The sequence below is a fragment of the Cryptotermes secundus genome, unplaced genomic scaffold (assembly GCF_002891405.2).
Source record: "Cryptotermes secundus unplaced genomic scaffold, Csec_1.0 scaffold929, whole genome shotgun sequence".
In the NCBI taxonomy this organism is placed as follows: domain Eukaryota; kingdom Metazoa; phylum Arthropoda; class Insecta; order Blattodea; family Kalotermitidae; genus Cryptotermes; species Cryptotermes secundus.
In genome coordinates, this window is record NW_019725015.1 from 320,623 (window position 1) to 341,572 (window position 20,950).

Below are 20,950 nucleotides of genomic sequence, written 5' to 3' on the forward strand. Positions count from 1 at the left end.
TCTAATCGCACACAAATATATAGAGAGACGGGAAACAGAAAGAATTAGAAAGAAAGCAGTAAACCTGGGGGAAGTCAGGCCTAGATGCAGATCCGGGAGGCCGGCGCAGGCTTCGGTGGTGGAGAGCGAGTCCGCGCTAATATAAATTTGTATTTTTCTATTATTTTTTCTTTTTCGTTTTTGGCGGCCGCGTATGTTTGAATGCGCTCATGATGAGACTCAGCTGTATTACCCAAAACTTTATAGAAGAAATTGCGCTCAAATTAAGGAATTAGAATTTACTTATATAATCTTATGAGGAGCCGGAATAGCGACTGGCTACTGGCTGGACGACCGAGGGGTCGCAATTCGAGTCTCGGTAGGGTCAAGAATTTTCTCTTCTCCATGTCGTCCAAACCGGCTCTGGGGCCCACAAACCCTCTTACCCGTTGAGTGTTGGGTAGAGCGGCAGGGGCGAGAGGCTGTCCACTCACCTCCAGTTAGTGCTGAGGTCCAGAAAATGTGGACCTATACATCCACTCTCTCATACGCCTTCATAGCGTAGTGCTTAATTAGTCAAGTACAGGGCAACTTTACCTTTTATATGTATAATTTTAAGAGGGAGATTTGGAATCAGAATTCGAATCGCTTCTAAAAATACTATCTCAATATTTGCACAATAGCAGTGGCTACCATATGCACTGATAGGAGTACGGAGTCCATTTTGTTATATCATTGGCTGTTCGTTATTAGATTCGCGGTAGGAAATAGGAAAACTTTATTGTTGTAGGTACTATAATTATTTGCATTCCTCGTCCAATATTCACAAGTTAATTAAATCAAGAATGAGAGGCGGGTCCTAGTGGATGCATCAAGAAGCTTAAATTCACGTTTGTCTCATCTGTGTACAGGCACCGAGAGAAAAAAATAAAAACAAACATGACTCAGACGATCGGACGATAACGAATCGAGCCGCGAACAAAACACGAACTTGCACCATTGATCACTGCCCCCAGAGGACTTTTAACTAAACATAAACATAGTCAGATCACCAGATGTCGGTAACATCCGTGTGACATCATCAGTCACGCAGCCCTCTGGGGCGTGCATTCTGTGACCGGCTGTCAGAGTGATTGGTGCTTCCGTCTGGACAAGAACCCAGTACTTACAGCTTAAATCGGCGGGTGAGTATAATGTCATTAGACGAGTGGTCATGTACAGAATGTAAGTGGCTCATTGGTTACTGAGAAGGGGCCGAACTCCTGACAATCCAAGCAGTCGAAGATTTTTATAGAGGGACCTTGGGAGCTGTTGTGTTGAGTATAAATCCATGAACTTCTTTGACATGCAGAACATATAATATTAACGGCTTAGTAAAGAGGACGATTTCCTTTCGACTCTGTTTTGAGGTACCCAGTTCCAAAGTGCTGGAGTAGGCTATCTTGTTTAATGGCGCACCGGTAGGCTGTATGATTTCAAAGTCGAACAGTTCTGAGTGTAGAGAAATGTTACCTGATTTGAATAACACGAAATCCTACTAGCTGTAGAAACAATTTTAGCAGTCAGTTTTAGTGACTTGCAGTGCCTTAATGGCATTTTATGATATTTAACAAAATTTTAAAGCATTAAAGTTACACAATTTAATGAAAAAATATATGTTTTAGATGTCTTTTACATCAGTGTTGCATTATTGACGGTGTACTTGAATAATAATAATAATAATAATAATAATAATAATAATAAATTTAGCAGGATTAGTATACAGAACGTCAACACACGAACTACGAGAATAACGAATGTGTTTAACTTAACAAAAAGTGAGTTAAGAGGCATCTAGTTGCTACCGAACTGTACCTCGTGTAGAGAAACGATTGCGAGCCATGTAGCTGACAGGCAACTGTTGGCCCACAGAGATTGACCTCGTCGCGATTGGTAGTGATGCCTGTTGGACGTACCCGCGGTAGCGACGCTGAATATTGCAGTCTTCTGAAATGTGACATCGTGTAGTATGATACTCATACAGATATACGAACGTTTCGGAGGAATATATTGCCTCTGTGTTCAGGGTACAATATACAGGAAGCAATTTTTTCCAGAACATATCTGCCGAACTACATGTCGCCGCACCTCAGAAGACAGCCCCCAGTCTACATGGTGCATGTTATTTGTAGCACTAGGATTGTTGTACACCCATATATGGAAACTAGCACCACAGCCCTAATCATATATAATAGCTTTGTCTATAACAGGCAGAGACCGCATTTCACGTATTTTCCCTTCGAAAAGGGCAGCACAGCGGTAACGCTCGGGCCGGTTCTCAGTCAGGACACAAATTATTCTGGTTTCTCGTGGTTTATTTCAGTCCCTCCAAACAAATTGCGGGATAGTACGTTGATGAAGCCAGGACGGCCTCCTTGCAAATCCTCTGCATGTCGTCATTCATGTATGTACAGGCTGCCCCAGGAGGAAAGGTCAATATTCCGGGAGGTCACAGTATCGCTCATTCTAAGCAAGAAAGTGTATATGTTCATGTGTCCTATTCCGAACGGTTTCCGAGATACAGCTATTTCGCTGTACAGACGAGCAACACGCCATGTCCTCACACGAGTTGCAAAGTGCATTCATGTTGACGGTGGAATTTTCCAAAATGTAAACTGTACCAACTTGGTCACTTGAACAGTAAATACCGGTATTAGAAACAGTACGTAATTATCTCTTTCTTATCAACAGTTTTGGGAACTGTACAGCGAAATAACTCTATCTCGGAAACCGGGCGGAATAGGACACATGTACATACACATTTGTTTTTGACCGATACCGTGACCTTTGAGAATACTGACCCTTCCTCTTGGGACACTCTGTATACATGTAGTCTAGCAACTGGTAGAATCATAAACTAGAGCACAAACGAGCATGTCCCTCACACAGTCACTGTGGCTCAGGAATTGGTCTGAACTTGGAACATGGCTTCATGCTGTCAGTCGAGGACTGGATGTGAACGTCGGGTTCAGCATACTCCATGCTGGTGAAGACAATACGCAGCCTACTCTGCTGCTATAATGTCTGTCGTAATTTAGAAACCAATTTGCTCCATTCTCGTGCCGAAGCTCACGACTGGTCAGTTCACTGGGTTGCATCCTCCAACATGATAACTGCTGTGGTCTGATGGCCGAGATAATCCTCAAGGACACTCCATTGCAAGTGGTAAACAAACGAGTTGCGCTGTACGTGGAGGATATGAAGAATGGATCCATACATCCATTAGACCCATGCAGGTGAGCGACTAGCCTGACTAATCCAGCAGTGGCGGAATCTCTCAGTACTAATCACCCGAACGCCTGCACATTTCCCTGAAACAGCCCACGACCACTTCATTATACCAATCATCATTTATTAGGCTTTTAACAAACGAACAGCTTCGTGTTCGGGAGGTTCCGGGTTCGACTTTCGGTCCGGTGGTTCTAGTATATGAAGCCAGATTTATCACAGATTTCCTCAATACCTCCAGACACGCCGAGAGACTGCCTTGAAGTAAGCTTCCTTCCAGATCATTCCGAATTAGGTATTCACATTATCACCCAATTGACGGCATTACAATCCATGCAATCGCAAAATCGTCAAATAGGATCACGGAACAGGTTAGTCTAGCGGTACCGTTCTAGACTTGTATTCGGGAGGTGCTGAGGTCGAATCTCCGCCGGGACATCGAGTATCCCACTAAGGTCGTCCATTGTTTTCTTCTGCGTCTCTAGGCAAAGTCCGGTATACTGCCTTAATTACGCATCTACCGTTTCCTTTCAAATCCTTTCTAATTAATCAATCATTCTACCATCCGACGCTATATATCCTAGTTACTGACTTCATTGTGGAGCTGGGATAGCTCAGTCGGTATAGACACTAGCTACGGCAGAACGGCTGAGGAGTCGGCGTTCGTTTCGTGGCAGGGACATAAATTTATTCTCTCCACACCCTCCCAACCAGCTCTGAGACCCACCCAGCCGACTATCAAATGGGTACTGTGGTAAAAGCGGCCTTGGTGTGCACATAACCACTATAGTTCCGAGGTCAAGAATGTTGGATCTATACCTTCACTCCTCCATACATATTCACGGCGTGATGATGATGAAGCAGGGGTAAACTTTGCTGACAGCATAGTAAACAAACATGCAACTCAACACTATGATTATCTGTGCACTTGAGAAGTAATTCAGTGATCAGATCCACATTTTAAACAGGGTGTTTAGATAACGTAATGAATCCATGTAAGCAGCGCCTGGAATGCATGTTACGAGATAAGGAGCCGCCATTGATGGCACGTTAGATCACCCCGTGACCCCTGTCCATTTGTTTGAGGTCACTGACTGTGAGTCAGCAGTATAAATACTGTAATGTCAGGGACTGGACCTGTGTATTCTGGATCCGCTGTGAGCACACGCCTCACTCCAGCATGGCCCCAGTTCTTTCGGGCCGCCACTGCCCTCATCCTCACTGATTTCATTCATCACGCAGTTGATGAGGTGTCGCATCATAATTACAGTAAACCCTCTCTAATCCGGTTACATGAAAAATGCTGTTCACAGTTTCGTACGCGCTGTAAACTAAACGTGACGTTCGGGAAGGCAGCTGAGTCACTTGTCTATGCAGACACAACTGGACAGTTTCTTCAGGCCTGCAAGATTACGTTCAGAAATAAGTACAGCTTCCGAGTCTTATACGGCGAGAAAAGGCAACTCTATCCCTGTTAACAGGCCGTGGAGGCCCACAGGGTTGTGAGACGTCGAGGCTCCCACAATTTTTGGACAATCGGCTCACAAATGGCGGTGAGATTACCAGTCTTTTGCGCCCTTTACTCCCAGGAAGATTCCTGGTACTCATTTGTGTTAGAGGCTGACTCAACCCCTGGGCCATAGTGCAGCCGGAAGCATTAGGTCAATTGAAACATTCACTGACCTCATCGGGAATCTAACCCTCGACCTTCCGGCTTGTAGAATAGTGCCTCAACCGTGCTACCACGTGCTCCTTATGAGTCGTCTATCGATGAATAAATGTAATTTTTTATAGTTTTCAAATACTACTTTTTGTCTTTTAGGGCTACTTTTGGGTCACTAATCCGGATTATCGCATAACCGCACGACCTCCCCCCAGTTAATCCAGATTAGCGAATGTTTACTATAGCAGTTTCGTAATTTGGCGTTCCTGCGGGGCAGTTCATCTAAATGACAAAGATCGAATAGTAAGTGGCCGTGGTCTGTTATATTTTGACGCCCGAGCATTTTCCGAGCCGTCCTGTACTGCGGGTGCCATCATCAGGCGTGTAAGCACTCTATTGTCCAGGCGTGTAAGCACTCTATTGTCGTGTTAAAGACTACGCCGAAATTCACTTCCGTGCCCACCATACACTTCCGTTGCGTACTGAAGTGATGTTATTGCATTTGCTTTGCGATGGTGGCCAGTGAAGTTGCTACTGTCCCTGTAAAGGCAGGCATTAATAAACATGCATAATGGCGTATGGTGGAGTGCAGGTATAGCTCCATCATTCTTGACCTCTGCACTAGATGGAGCAGAGTGATCAGCTTCACGCCCCTACCGCTTTACTTTCAGGAAAGCAGACCACTGTGCCCATTGTATAGAAGGCTGTGTATACTACAGTACATAGCCGGTCTGGACTCTGTGTATACAAAAATCTTATGCCCTTGACAGGATTCGAACACAGACTCCTAGGCCGTTCAGACCGCAGTCTAGTGTCTATACGGACTGAGCTATCCCGGTTCCCACGTACTTTGTATAACTGTTTAATGGCTGGATATAACTATTTAAAGTACATCGAGAAAAAATGAGATGGGTGGGGTGTGTAGCATGCCTGGAGGAACTGACAAGTGCTTGTGTGGCATTTTGTGGAACTTAGAGGGAATAAACTTCTTGAGAAAAGGAGCCTGGTTAGCCTATTCAGTACAGTGACTAGGCTACGGGCTGGACGACCGGCTGTCGATTCCCGGAAGTGGCAACAGATTTTTCTGTTCCTCGGTGACCAGACCGGCTCTGGGATTCACCATGCCTCCTATACAGTGTGTACTGGGAGCTGTTAGCCTGGGGGTAAAGCGACAAGGGCATGAAGCTAACCACTCACGTCCGTGTATAGCCGGGTCAAACACTGTGGAGTTGTACCTCCACTCCCTCACATGCCTTCTTCACATAGCGCTTAATTACATAAATAAGTACGGGGATAACTTTACGTTACACTTCTTAAAAAAAACAAAGCATAACACGTGAGGTCTGGGGTTCTCACGGCGGACATTAAGAAAAATTTCGATTTCTTGGATGTTACACCTTGTGGTCTGGTGAATGTTTATCGAAGTTTCGGAGAAATCCGCTGCCTTCATGATGAGGTAGAAGAATAAGAGTATTCTTCTACTTTGAAGATGGAGGCAGCGGATTTCTCCGAAGCATCGCTGAGCGTCTAGAGGCTACGTGGAATCATCGAACAGGACAGTAATCGTCAAATCATATGATGGAGGATAATATTAAGACAGCTATCGGGAAGTTGTGGACTGTAATCAGTTTGCACCGGCTAGTGTCCAGGGACCAGCTGAAGGCGTATAAACTGCTGATGGAATACCCGAGTCAGTCAGTCAGTCAGACATTAAGTTAAAGTGAGGGCACGTGTCAGAGGTCACAACCTCGCCCCTCCCTTCACATAACTGGGAGCTCGAAGCCCCTTGCCGGGATTCAGAAGTTAATTTAGTTTTACTGTCTAATTTCCAGGTCTCCTTTTGGACACCTGTGATAAGCTGTGTTCATACTTCTTGTGTCACGCGGTCGCCATGATCAGCACAGAGAATATGCCACCAAGGACACCCGTAAGTATTGCATTTGGTATGCCTTGCAGACGTAGAGGTGGAACTCCACCGTGTGAATAATATTGGAATGGTTGGGACGCAAAAGAATGAATGAAACAAGGATGTCTAATGGAAGAACTTCAACCCAAAACACCAAATTCAATTAAAATAAAATAACTATTGGCGGGGGGGGGTTCTTTTTGTTTATATTTGTTAGTTGTTTATTTTCTTGTTGTTGATGTGTTTGCTTGTGTGCTTTCTTAAGTTTTGAAGATACGCCATTTGGTAGAAGGAAACTGGGATGGCTGGGAATGTAGAGAATGATTTATGATCGCTGAAAATGAAAAGGTGGAAGCAAAAGGTAAAATAAAAGACAAAGGGGGGCGTATGTAGCGAAGCAGACTAATGTCTTTAGAGGATGTTATAGCTAATGAAAGTAATCTGTTTCCCTCACGCTCCGGCCGCCTTTATCTCAGAACAAGCTGCGTGTGCTCATTCTAGAGGGCTGTCTTTATTCTCTAGCGTATTTATTTCCTGTGTTTACATTTCTTCTTCTGAAGCCGACCATAAACGACTCCTTAACTCCTTACCGAATCACACCATTCATGACCATTTCATTATGTACCACAAGCCTATATTCAAGCCGTAACTATTCCCACTTGTATTCGGGAGATGGCCGGTTCGAATCTCGCTCGGGACCTACACTTTCCTAACGGAGGATTTCCGTGGTGTTCCCCAGCCTCTTCAACTAAATGCCAAGACAATATCCCAAACTGTGCCACGGACGGCTCCTTCCACATTGCTTCTAACCTTGTCTGGTTGGCTCTGTGTTCCTATAAGAAGGCTGACCTCCTTGAAAACAGATGCACATGCTTCTCTGTTATTTGCCTTTGGTTTCATTTCTTCTTTTCAATAATTCGTCCTACCATTCGACGCTATATACGTAGCGTGACATGAGTGTGTCGTTAAATAAAATAAAATAAATACATAAATAAATAAAATAGAAAACCCATACCTTATAGCAGAACCAATGTGGTTAAGTAATCTACGAATGAAAGCAATCAGCGTAGGAATTGAGGTTCTTACAGCAGTGGTTATGATTTCTGGGATATAATGCCTTGCAGTCCGTACAAAGTCAGCCCGCTTTTAATTCCTCCGAAACGTCGGTTGACTTTCAGTGCACTACGCGGCGTCATATCCCAGAAGAGAGAACTGTTCGTGATAACGTCAAATCGCACATAGAGTTACTGCATGGGGAGACTACTCATCGAAACATTGGCTACGGGTGAACAAGACCAGAAACCTTTGTGGCCTACATTTCCGCTTCAGGTGCAGGGACCTCAGCGCTACTGGTTCTGCTTCCTACCTCCTTCACGCTGGTGTCTCGCTTGGCTTCTTTTTGGAGCCTGAAGACAGGGACTCGAAACTTTAGTGGACTTTCGTCCGATTACACGTTGTTATATCCTAGAAGATAGATCTCTTCAGAAGAATTTATTCTCTGTACTCTCTGTATTTTGCCCTTTATTTCTTCTATATCTCTGCTCTTCATTTGTATCCATTGTCTTTTTCCATGTCGCCTATATCCATTTCCACTGTCTATCTGTTGTATCATACAATGAAGGCACATTTGGGACCATCTGCAGGTGCCCCAGCGAGGACGAGGGCGTTTGGAGCATGTTGGGGAGCAAGTGGCGAGTTGCCCACTGGGGCAGATCTTAATCCGGGGCGCCGACCGGCTTCTGTGGACGGTGGAGGCGTCTGTGCAGTGGTTCGTGGAATCCAAGGAACCTGAGAAGAATGATTCACGTAAGTAAGAAAGGAGGAAGAGAGAGGAAGAGAGCCTATATACTGACCGACGTACCAAATGGACTCGTTCTCATCTCACCCAACTAAATATAAACAAGGGGTGTTTGAGAAGAGAACACCGATTTTTTTTTTTTCCACCTAAGAGGGAGAAATAAAGTGAAGGTTAGAGACAATTTCTTAATGATGAAACTTAATAATTTGTACTCCTCGCCAAATATTATTAAGATTAGCAAATTAAGGAGGCAGAGACAAGCGGAGAACTCGATACGTTTGGGAGAGAAGAGAAATGCGTGGAAATTTCTAGTAGTGAACCTTTGAGGAAAGAAAAACTTGGAAGACAGATGTGAGGATATTACAGCGGATTTAGAAACAGGGCGAGAGTGTGGCTCAGGCTAGGGATCAATAGTGGGCTGCTGTGAAAACAGAAATTAACCTTCGCTTTTCATAAAAGGAGTGGAATTTCCTGAGTAGCTCAGCATCTGTTTGCTCCTCGAGAAGGACTCTGGTCCATGCCGTGTACAATGTGAGGCTACGGGGTACCAGGCCGGCCTCAGGAAGCACGTATACCGCAGTTTCACCGCTGTTGCAGCTCCCGAAACCAGCCCACGGCCCGACTTAGTGCGTCCTCTCCCGTGGATCTTGTTCCTGCCGCTTCTGGTCTGTTTGCGACTGGTCAAGACTGCTGCCGAACTGGTAGCGTCTCTCAGGGGCAGGGAACCGCCACGCCCTCTGCAGGTGGTGCGCTATCTCCGGGTACGGCGCAGGCGTCTGCGCGCTGTTAAGTACCACGGCCTTAGGAACTTCGAGAGTTGGCAGCGAGTGGAGAGGAATAGACAGGTAAGACCTCACGCCTAACCCCCAACGAAGATAACTCACCAGTACAGCGGCAAGACGTTCTTCTGGGCTAGCTGCCATACTTTTGTTCGTCTTTGACGTCAGCATTTCCTTCCGTATACAGAAACCAGTTTTTGAAAGTGTGAGGTTTATCACTGTTTTCTCCATAGCGGTCAGAGGGATTCGTGGGCCCATCCAGCCTCCTAACCAACGGGTACTGGGAGGCGATTTACCTGTGGGTAAAGCGGCAGGGCCGTGAAGCTGTCCACTTACCTCGATCTAGTACCGAGATCAAGAAAGTTGGAGCTATACCTCCACTCTCCCATACGTCTTCAAGGCATAGTGCTTAACTAATTAAGTACATTGACATATTTACCTTTTGCGCAATTTCGAATCTTCGTAGGCACAAATTTTCGAACGTTAACACGTTGCAGGAATGTGAGTTACGTAGCAGCCCCCCCCCGTATGTCGGTATGTTCACTGTTTTATATTACATACAGGAGACGGTTTACGAGTACCTATTCGATTGTATCATTCCTGGGGATGACGTACCGTATCATTTGACAACAGGTGTAACTGCAAAGCAGGGAAAGGTAGCAGCACGAAAGCTTATGTAACTATTGATCAGATTTCTCGTTGAATTCTCAACTACTGTTACACTACAACACTAACATTTACATTCCCTCAGCTGAATTGTTTGTGGCCTTTTTGCACATTGTTACCTGGTTTTCAGGCTGAAGGCGAAAGCTTGGTGCTGAAAGTGTTTTCTGTGGGTCCGCTGGCCAAGCTGGCCACATTCACAGGTCTTGATCGTGTCTTCTCGTTTTTGCGAGGCGCAGCGCCAATCCAGGTAATAGCCACTCAGCTGGTCAGGGAATTCCCAACTCTCGAATGAACCTGAGGATCCATCCACTCCTTTATAAAATCCGGCCCCTGGATCCTATCCACATCCTTGTATCACTTTTCTTAAAGATAAATTTTAATATCATCCTTTCATCTACGTCTGGGTTTCTCAAGTAGGCTCTTTGCTTCAAGTTGACTAAAATTAGTTTGTATGCCGTTTACATCTAATTGATTATGATTTGATCACTGCATTAATAATTTTATTTGGTTAAGAGTACACAGTATGTTTGAATGTTTTTTGGAATTCAATAGCAGAAGTTCTATTCAAATACAGAATATCCATAAATATCTCATATAATTTATTGAAATAATAATAACTTTTATTTTATTTTTAGCAAGACTCAGTTAATATATGCGAACAAGTGACAGTAGTAGGCTTTGAGTTCAAGGGAAGAAGCACAAGGAAACACAGGGAAATTTCACTGGCCTGGACTTACTGACAAATCAGTTCGTGGTTTGCACAATAACAGAATAGGGATTTTATGAACGCTCTGTTTATAAACACCCCCAAATTCAAGTAATATGATTTGTTTCTCTCTGCTTCAGCCAGGAAAGAGAAAGACAGGAGTGGAAGATGATGAATCCTCTGATGACAATGAAGATCTGTTAGAAAAGATAAAACGCATATGCCATAACTACACAAGTGATGAGGACCCAGACTACGAGGTACAGTGATCCATCTGGCCGCTGAAAAGAACTCCAATGCAAGAGAACAATGTGGGGACAATGGCAGCAGGGTGGTCCATGGTGTTGCCCCCTCACTTTTCTAAGTGTCAGGGCACACTCCTGGCATTTTTATTTCAAGTCAGTGGCACCAACCATAGATCAAAATTAATAACAGTTAATTAAAAAAAAATACTGTTTTAAAGTGCTTGTTACGATATGAGGTTCACCTTTCTACCCTAATGACGGAACCAGGAAGTTCTTCCAAAGCGCTGGTACCTTACTCCCAAAATCTAACAATACCATGATATTATTTTGCTTTAAAAGGGATGATCTCATTTTAATAACATAATTATTATTTTAATGAAAATTCTTGAGAATTTACAGAAATTTTACAGTAAAAGTTCTACATAAATTGTAAGTATAAGAACTTAACTCAGTTGGCACAGCAACAGGTTGGATGCCTGGTTTCGATTATCAGCAGGGACAAGAGCTATTTCTTTTCTCCGGAGCGTTCAGACCCGCTATGGGGTCCACACAACCTCCTATTCAATGGGTACCAGAGGTGCATTCACAGGGTAAAGCGACCAAGATGTGAAGTTCACCATTTGCCTCTATCTAGTAACAATGTTAAAAAGGGTAAAACTGAACCTGCACTCTCTCATACATCTTTATGGCATAGTGCTTAATTAAGCACAGGAACAACTTACCTTATAATTCGTTTAGCTTCTGACCTCTGTGTTTGGGGCAGATGCAGGACTCTTTTTATGTATGTGCATTTCATTAGGCCACACCATAGCTCAAGTGGTTAGTCACTGTCTTTCCACCGTGGTGGCCTGGGTTCAAGCCCAGGTCTGGTCAAGTGGGATTTGTGGTGGACAAAGTGGCGCTGGGGCAGGTTTTCTCTGAGTACTTCGGTTTCCCCTGCCAATCTTCATTCCACCAAATTCTCCATCATAATCACCCAGGGAAGGTACAATAGACCAATCAGTGGCCGACGTGCCAAGTGGACCCAGCTGTACTCCACCCCCCACTATGGGGGGGGGAAAAGTGTATTTCATAAAGTGTAAAGCTACTATTATGTAATATTACTATTACGTTGAGAGAAATTACCATTTCTCTCAACGTGAAACTGTGTGACAGCCCTGGCACATTTATTTTCAGGGCTACACACTTAAATGGCAATGACCCATTGGTATGCTTTGATGACTATAGCATGCTTGCCTATTTGGGTGATGTTAAATGTGTCAATTATGTAAAAAGTCACTGGATAACGTCAGTGTTCATGTTTCTTCTACTTATTTTATTTGCATACAGAATTTCTACAGTCATTTTAATTAATTTTAAATAGATATGTAGAATAGGCAAATTAATTTGGTACATCAGCTGGCTAAGCTCACAGTTAACATGCTCTGATGTAAATTTAAGTGTTTCACTTGGCAAATTCCTCAGTGTGGGAGCTGGCAGAGCGAATCAGCCATCTGCTCACTTCTGGGCTCTTGGGAAAAACTGAATTGAAAGAGAATGAAATACACAAAATTTTAGTTCTAAAACTATTATTCTTTCATGAATACTCCAGGGCAATGAGTTAAAATAGTGTTGTTACACTGCTTAAACTGTCAAGCAAGTGTTAGTGAAGTTGTTTAGTTAGTAGGTTGAAAGGATAGTTAGTTGATTATACTGGGTTTCAGGACATTGTCCATCATGTACTATTCCCAAAAGAGCACAGCGTTACCAAGTGGGCTGGTGTAGCAATAAAGCTCTTGACTTGTGTGCTGGAGGTGCTTGGTTTGAATCTCTGCTGGGACACCAACTATTCTGACAGGTCTCTCGTGGTCTTCCTCAAACCCTCCAAAGAGTCTCCATTATTCTAGGACTGCTTCCTTCCGAATACTTTCCAATTCATATTCATCAGTTACCCTACAATTTGTCTCTATATAGTCTAGAAACTGTCTGTGCCATAGAATAAGCCACATCCCAGCAGAAACAAAACTTCACAAGCAGTAAACCATCTTGTGGGTTTCTGTCAACTATATCATATTCAGAAGGAATTTTAGTGTGTTGTGCGAGTCTGAACTAAACAGATGTGATATCACACAGACTTGCAGTACAAATCTTGTTTTGTTTTCAGCCCCGTGAGGAAGAGGATCAGTCGGATAATTCAGTGTCAAGTGAAGAGAATGAGACTGATGATGAAACACAGCATCAGGCGACAGTAGTTATAGAGACCATCCCCAACACTGTGGATCAAAAATCAAATGAGCTGGCTACATCAGCCTCTCAAGATGAAAACCCAAGTGCCACAGTGGTCACCACCATTGCTGCCAATCATCAGACTGCAGTGGCAACCTCTGATATTGCATTTCAGCGGGAGAAACCAGAAACTCCAGATTCAGACACGCAGACAGTAATAGGCACAAGTCCAGAAGATGTAGCAGCTGATGATGACAGTGTAAAGTGCCAGCGTGAGGAGCTAGATGACAGCTCATTATCTCTGGATTCTACAGAAGCATGTTCTGAAAGCACATCACAGACCTTCTACAGTCCCATCAACAGCTCCTGTGTCACACCAGAACCAAAGTCTTCTGGACCTGTAACATCCATCATGGCACAGGAATTGCAGACTCCTGAATCTGCTGAGGTATTACCAAAGCCTCCAGAAGGTGAACCTGAAGTAAGCCCTTCGGAGCTGTCAGACAACTTAGTGCCATTGCCAACCCTCACAAAAAGTAGTGGTGGCTCCAATGTATCAGGAGCAGTCTCATCTTCGAAAGATGTGAATGAAGATGTGAAAGGAAAAAGTAAATTTTCAGATTTCTTCAAGAAGAAATCTCAGTCTCATAAGAGCTGAGGTAATGGAATTACAATTGATGTATATATTGTAGATTAGGTATTCTTTAGTGTTCGCTGCTGTTTTATGAAATTTGTGTCATTAATTTTAAGGTAATAATAATTTGCATGTATCATAATTTTATGTTTGTGTTCCTGTAGACTTTTGCATAATTACTATGAATAAAGGCAATCAAATCCTGTGAATAACCAATGGGTAATTGTATTCAGCTAACTTAAAATGTTCTGGGAGAAAAAAAAAAAGAGAGGACCTGCTCTTCACCTCCCAAAGATTTGCCTAGCAATCTTCCCCTAACTGTTCTCATTTGCTTTAAGTCAGGTTCCTCTAAGTTTGTTTACATTTTAGCAGGCAGCTGAAATTTTAGAACTTGCATGCATAGTGCTGTGTCCACATGAAAATACTAGTATTCCAATGATCATGTTACATCAAAATCTTTAATATTTTGACCACTGCTATCTATAATTTGATCATTTACAATCTTTGCAGCTATGTTCTAACTTTCATGGGTATGATAAACCGAATGGGGTCACTGGACTTATGGAAAACGGCTTAAAAATACTGCTTGCATGGAATTTAATCCTAAATAAGAAAACATACGTTCAAAGGCGAGGTTACAAAAATTTGTTACATTCGTTTTATGATCCTTGCAACAGCATCTTTTTCCTTCACGTTAATCCTTGCTCACATTACATTGGATTACATACGCCTCGTGAAGCTCGTGGCCCATAAACTCTTCGTTATTGGTGGGCCAATTTAGCAGCCGGGTGCATTAGTGGTGCCATCTCTACGATCTCTACTAGATCGAACTAGAAGTTATTTATCATTGCTCTCGACCTCTCTCGACTACGTTCACTTTACACATGAAGTCATGGTCGTCATGGTTGTTGCTCGAGTCACACTGCGGCACAAAACCCTACTCTTAGGTGCTTAGGTGGATCTGCTCGATTCAGTTGTTATTCTCCGAGCGAAAATGCTTCCATGCATATCGTTTCTCTCTTCGAGTGAGATACATGGCTTATATTTTTGGTTGGTACGGGGGGCGATGATCACACCGATCACACCGCCAACAAGGAACAGCTGACAGAGAACACCCCAAATAATCATGGCGGTTGGTCTAAGATATGGTAGCCGTCCATGAAGAATTGGTTTTATTAAATTGAAATCTCACATGGAAATAATTTGATTTTTCAGCTAGTGCTGCTCGTAAGTTCATATTGGTATTATTTAATAGCTGTAGTATATACTTATTGGGGCGGCGTGCTGCTGAGTCGTTTGCTTATGGACATTGACATTTGACATTTGTAGTATATATCTGCCCACGCTGTTTATCTCTCTTGATTATCCAAATTTTACACCTTGTTAATTCATTTCATGTATGCAGTTATCTCGAGAAACCAATGGAAATGCGAAGTGATATGTTGAAAATACGAGTTCTTCTGAACACTGTTATAATTTTGGCGATGCCTTAATTGTAACCACTTTTTTCTCTGTCACAAGATATGACATGAAATTTTTGATTCATTTACCGGTCTGTAATCTCATTTTCATGTAATTCTATAAATGTATTGTTTTGCAGAAGGTGACAATGAGTCTGCTGAAAGATAACCAAGATGTGGCCTGTTTTCTTGTTATTAAGCATTCAGCGTGGAAAGGGAAGTAAGTAATTCAGATGAATATTTTTGGATCTCTTCTGGCAAGTATTGTTCAGTATTGTGGTTGAAGTTATAGTGGTATATATATAAATCAGCATTAAGTACTTGCAGGACTGATGAAAGAGGGCAAACATCGTAAACAGTGTACTTGAATAATTGAGATGGCATGCACAGTGTCGTCATGTTATCCCAGTGTAGCCTGATTTTAATTGACTCAAATAAGCATGATGTAATTGTTCAGCAGTAAACACAAATCTGTTGTGTCTGAAATTGTTGTGGAACCTGGCATAAGTAAGTAAATAACTCGGTGGTAAAGGATATTTTTTTTAGTATTTTTTTTATTGGTAGTGGGGCGGGACTAAGTCCCTTGTACTGCTACACTGTCTTAGTTTGAGTGATTTGAACATGAACTGAGACAGTATAGCAGTTTTAACACAATTTAATAAAATAATTGTAACATATCAAGACACCTGAAGATTGCTGTTTGGGGCCAAAACCTGTAGTGTCAAGGTGTATAATGTTAAACTAAAAATTGAGTGGTGAATGGAAGAGTGTTGCAATATTGACGGACGATAAATAATGGATGTAACGGGATCCTTGTTAATATTTCTTTCTAAAAGCATTAGCCTAAGATATCTGATTGCTGTGTTGACAGATACAGAAGAATCTTCTCCATTGGCTCAATGGGGATCACTACTTACAACCCTGCCTCATTGGAGGTGACCAATCAGTGGTTATACAGTGACTTTGTTAGTGTGTTGCCTACCCTGAAGGGTGCTAGTCAGCAGAACAGTGAGTTCAAGATCACATTCAAGAAGGATCGTAAAATTGATTCAATGACATTTTCCTCTGAGCATCGAGCTGATCTGCTTACAGAAGCTCTTCACTTTCGGTCATTATTTGCTGAAAAGACTAGAGAAGTACTGGTGAGTTGGATGGAATCAGAGAGGCTTGCCGTAACATTTACACTGTGTCAAGAAGACATTTGCAGTTTCACCATGCCATATCAGAAAATTTGTAGTTAATTTTTTATTCATAGATGTCAGAACCTTTAAAGACTGCATTTCTTCTAAATAATATATAAAAATTCAGTTTGTACCTTGAAAGAAACACATCATGTCTCTGCCACAAGCCCCAACTGGTTAATTTTGTTTGGGGAACAGTCACTGTTTACTGTGAGAACCATATGGAACACATAAATACACTCTGTGGGCAGTATGCAGAGTTTTAGTATGTTCAAGCATGTGGTACATATACTAACCACTGTGCTCTAGAAGATTAATGTTATCCCGGCAAATGAAACATGAGTCACAGAAAAGAAAGTTTACATTAGACAAAAAGTTTCTTCACTCTGCAGAGCGTTATGGCACCTTGCTATTGCTGTATGCCCATACACAGCAAAGTCTTGCTGGCGGTGCAGTGTGTGCAGTTCAGCTGGCTGAGTGTTTTCAGCATTGCCAATTAGAAGCCTAGAGTTTGAGAATTGTCAGGTTCAGTGTAGATTTTTCCGCTTCTCTCCCAGTCCTAACGTCTGAGGGAGTGTCAGCATGGTGATTTTCGTGATCACTGTGGTAAGGTGGGAATAAGGGGAAACAAAATGTACATAAAAAATTTGTTTTGGAGGGTAATATTAAAATGGAAGTATAGATTGGTTTTCTTAGTTAGCTATTTAACAGTGCTGTCAGTAACATGACTGTAGTAGCATCAGATGGTAGAATAACTGATTAATAATGAATTAGAAGGGATTCAGAAGGAAGCAGCTATGGCCTAATTGAGATACTATCCCCACAATTGCCTGGGGAACTCAGAAAAACCATAAGAAGCTTCAGTCAGGGTAACCAGTAACCTGGCCAGGTGGGTTGTGATGGTGTATAATTGATGTTTGCTGGCTTGGAATGTGGTCAGAAGTATTTTATTATAGTGGTAATGAGCAGTTGCATATAAATGGAAAATTTCACAGTCAGTTGAGTAATTCATTTCTCCATAATGGAGAAATGCTGCAGAATGTGATTGCTTACGTTTTCTCTGATGAATATATTTTGTGCGTGTATCTGTGAAGGCAGATTGTTCATATCAGGTATTTGTTGGCAGAAGTATCATGCATACAAGCACCATTGGTCTGACACACGGCTACCTGTGCTGCTGGAAGTCACACCATACTCTCTAAACCAGCTTGATCATGCCACAAATCATGTTCTTGCTTCGTATTGCTATAAAGATATTGAAGGCATGGCAGAAGTCAAGGATTATCCTGGAGGTTTCGTGGTGGTCTGTGGAGGTTTCGGAAGGATGGTATGTTTGCAGAAGTGTTCTACTTGTTCAGAACCCTTTGAGGCAACATGATGAGAATAATATTCTCTGACAAAATTATGAGAGGGGTTGAGATGATAACCAACATTTGTGCCATTAGTAAAGTCTTTTTTTAAACTCTGTTGAGTTCAGTATAGCGTTGGTTGATGGATGTTCAAACATCCTTTGAAATAGTATTGTAGAAACACTGTGAATGAATTTGAATTAATGGAGAATTCTCTTGAAAGTTTTGTGATGTTTAACTTGCAATGTGTTTGTTCCAGCACCTATTTTCATCATCTCATTTCACTGAACTTCATCAGAAAATGATGGACATGGCTGTGAAGTGCATAGGGATTGGCATCAAGGTTTTGAAAGACCCTATAACATTGGACGAGTTCTGTGCACAGCGGTTAGGGAAATTTAGGTTTGTAAGACTGTACAATTTTATATTCATATACAAGTTGCCAATGCATGTACTTTCTACTCAGTTTGTATGGTGTAAATTAGAGTACAAGAGTACAAGAATGGGTGTGAAATGGCTCTTGTACTGTGATTGCATTCAGTCTGTTTTGTGTAATATATACATTGGCAATGCAACATAAGATTTTTTTTGTGTTGTACTAACTAACACGTGCTTTTTATTCAGGAGGGTCCATGTTCAGTCCTCAGCCTAGAGGCTAGCTATATTTAGATGTCTTGTGGTTTTATTTATTATTTTTTGGTCCCTCCAAACACAAACTGATACAGTTCCTGAAAACTGGTCACAGTGATTGCCATTCATTTCTTATTCATGTTCAAAATTGATGGATGGGTTTGCAGATGGTGAAATTCAAGTTATTCGTGCTGTCTGACACCGTGAAGTGAATGTTTCAGTGGTGATGAGCACATCACTTCTGTTTCGGAGTTCAACATCCACAAAGTACACAACACCCGCCACCAGGAGCCGCAGCGTCGAACTCTGTGTCTCAGTGAGACATGTCTTTTGGAGCGAGACCCTCAGACATACAGCATCTGTACCCTGAGACCTCTGGGTGACATCTTTGCACTTGTAAGGAGCCAGGACAACCCACAGCTTTTCAACATTGAATATATCAATGGTCATGTTCGCACTTACACTGCCACAGACAGGTAAGCACTTAAGTCACAATGTTTGCTGTCTCCTGCTGTGAAGCATTTTATCAGATAGTGTTAGAACCCCTTTTTTATCTTACTTCTTAAGGCCTTATATAAAGTCATGCCATAATTCAAGCAGCTGGACACTGACTTCTTGCTTTAAGCCTTTGGATTCCTTTGTGACATCATTTAAAATTCATGGTGGGCAAAGTGCAGCTGGAGTAGGTTCTTATTATCAAGTTTCTTTGGTTTTCCCATGCTAATTATTATTTCACCATTCCTCCATGCTTATCTGTCACTGTTCGCCTGAGATGTGTGACAGCCGTGACCAGACCACACATTGTCATATCTTTGGTCTTTAAGTTCAAGACTTCCTCATCTGATTCAGCATCTGAAAGTTATGTATTCTGAATCCCTTATGTCTAGGTACTGTTTTACAGCCTGCTGTCAGTAATACCACAATGATGAGCATACAAACCGGTGAGACCAGCGGAGCACTAGTGCTGTTTGGAGTAGAGTTGTGAAGTTTTGTTACTGTGAAAGAAAAGTATGCACCTTTTATTATGGTATATTTTTTTTCAAAATATTCATGGCTTTTAAGGTAATTAAAAAGAGGGAACATACCAGAGTTATTATGTTATGTTTACATTGTTGTGACTTGTTGTGACTGAGTGCCTGCCCCAAATTTGTTTTATATGCACAAATATTTATGACCTGTACCTTTATATCATAATGTATTTTTAACTAACTGCAAAGTTTATGGCTGATTTTGTGCGACCTTCTATTACGTCAGTGTTTGTTTTCAAAGTTGTACCATGTGCTGCAGTTGTTCCCTTCAGGGTATTTTGTTTATATTGTCTGCAGGGATGCATTGCTAGCCTCTCTTTTGGATGGAGTACGAGCCTCAGGGAACCGAGATGTTCATGTGAAGATGATGCCCACCCCCAGAGGCAAACGGATTGGTCCTCTTAGTGTTCCTGTTGAGGAAGAGGTACAGACACCACAAACACCTCCCCACATATTGTCATTCTCGGATCTTATTCACATTGTAGATAGTAATGCAGTGTCTTGGTTATACTGGAAAGTGATTGGTTGATTTGTTTCTGCTGCCTCTACTGACATGCATGGCGCAGATTCTGTTACCTCCAATGTTAGGGTGACCATGAAACTGATGACCAAGAGAGGTAACCTGCAGGTTAATGTGGACTTCAAACTATGAGGGAACCTCACAGTCTTCACATTGCCAAAGTTTTGTGTTTGGTAGAAGTGAAGTGTTAATTTTGTGGGCAGAGAAATTTGAATATAGACTTGACTGGGGATCATACTCAGGTCTGTAACAGAATCACACTTTCAGATCTATATTTTCATGTTTTTGTTTTCTGAATTTTGACAAATGAAATCCATTTGTTTATATATTTCTACCAAAGACACAAATTCATAATAGTTTCATGTTCTAACAAATGAACTCCATGGAGCAGAGTTTTTCTTGGGAAGCTGGTAGTTACTCAGCTACTAAAGAAATTTCCTGCCTTTTGTGGAAAGTGAAAGTTCATAACCATGTTCATATGATTGCACCACTGAACCCCATCCTGAGCCAGATGACATTAGTCTGCACCCTCACATCCTACAGTTGAATGTTGCTGCAGAACTACTGCTTGTAGAGGAGCTGGGCAAAGAATTCTTATGGATCGCCTCCCACTCTGTCTGCCTTCCCTTCCTGTGCTCCTCTCTCTCTCTCCTAGTCCTGTGGCAGGATTACTTCTGCACCATTAGGTGAGGGGTGCCTATAGGAAGGCTAGGGCATGAGAGCGTGCCTGCCTTCTAGCAGCCTTTGTCATCACTGCCTATGAGAATTCTGTGACTATCTGAAGTGTTGAACAGCCAAGGCTGTTGCACTGGACTTCCATAAATCGCCTTCAAACAACAGCAGGTATAGATCATTTGAAAGCTGGTTCTTTCCTTTAATGTCGGTATGCCACACCTGATGCCATCTGTAGACAGCAGTGCTGTGCTAATTAACA

General features: G+C 42.3%; 2 protein-coding genes across 5 annotated transcripts in view; both read left to right on the top strand.

Moving 5' to 3' along the window:
* Nucleotides 1-1,052: 1,052 nt before the first annotated feature.
* LOC111863278 lies at nucleotides 1,053-14,060 on the top strand. 3 transcript variants are annotated; one of them, XM_023849459.1, is made up of 8 exons: nucleotides 1,053-1,163; nucleotides 3,087-3,254; nucleotides 6,742-6,836; nucleotides 8,459-8,621; nucleotides 9,211-9,458; nucleotides 10,189-10,305; nucleotides 10,905-11,024; nucleotides 13,153-14,060. In XM_023849459.1, the coding sequence occupies exons 3-8, from the start codon at nucleotides 6,801-6,803 to the stop codon at nucleotides 13,870-13,872; spliced, it is 1,404 nt and encodes a 467-aa protein (XP_023705227.1). In that variant the 5' UTR covers nucleotides 1,053-1,163; nucleotides 3,087-3,254; nucleotides 6,742-6,800; the 3' UTR covers nucleotides 13,873-14,060. The 3 variants fall into 3 exon arrangements, with proteins under 3 accessions (XP_023705227.1, XP_023705226.1, XP_023705229.1); XM_023849458.2 differs by lacking the exon at nucleotides 3,087-3,254 and having other exon boundaries at nucleotides 1,054-1,163; XM_023849461.2 differs by lacking the exons at nucleotides 1,053-1,163; nucleotides 3,087-3,254 and adding an exon at nucleotides 1,212-1,294.
* Nucleotides 14,061-14,819: 759 nt separating this feature from the next.
* LOC111863245 (dnaJ homolog subfamily C member 13) overlaps nucleotides 14,820-20,950 on the top strand; it is a 49,334-nt gene continuing 43,203 nt past the window's right edge. The window contains exons 1-7 of one of the 2 annotated variants that reach the window (XM_023849376.2): nucleotides 14,820-15,075; nucleotides 15,449-15,528; nucleotides 16,180-16,450; nucleotides 17,619-17,816; nucleotides 18,098-18,240; nucleotides 18,690-18,944; nucleotides 19,794-19,920. In XM_023849376.2, the coding sequence (XP_023705144.1) occupies nucleotides 15,458-15,528; nucleotides 16,180-16,450; nucleotides 17,619-17,816; nucleotides 18,098-18,240; nucleotides 18,690-18,944; nucleotides 19,794-19,920 (1,065 nt within the window). In that variant the 5' untranslated portion in view covers nucleotides 14,820-15,075; nucleotides 15,449-15,457. Of the gene's footprint in view, nucleotides 15,076-15,448; nucleotides 15,529-16,179; nucleotides 16,451-17,615; nucleotides 17,817-18,097; nucleotides 18,241-18,689; nucleotides 18,945-19,793; nucleotides 19,921-20,950 lie in introns of both variants that reach the window. The other variant, XM_023849377.2, reaches the window with a different exon arrangement.

Coding starts and splice junctions, on each gene's coding strand:
- LOC111863278 (XM_023849459.1), top strand. CDS start 6,801: ATGATCAGCACAGAGAATATGCCACCAAGGACACCC. Junction 8,622..9,210: donor ACCTGAGAAGAATGATTCAC/GTAAGTAAGAAA, acceptor CCGCTGTTGCAG/CTCCCGAAACCAGCCCACGG. Junction 9,459..10,188: donor GAGTGGAGAGGAATAGACAG/GTAAGACCTCAC, acceptor CCTGGTTTTCAG/GCTGAAGGCGAAAGCTTGGT.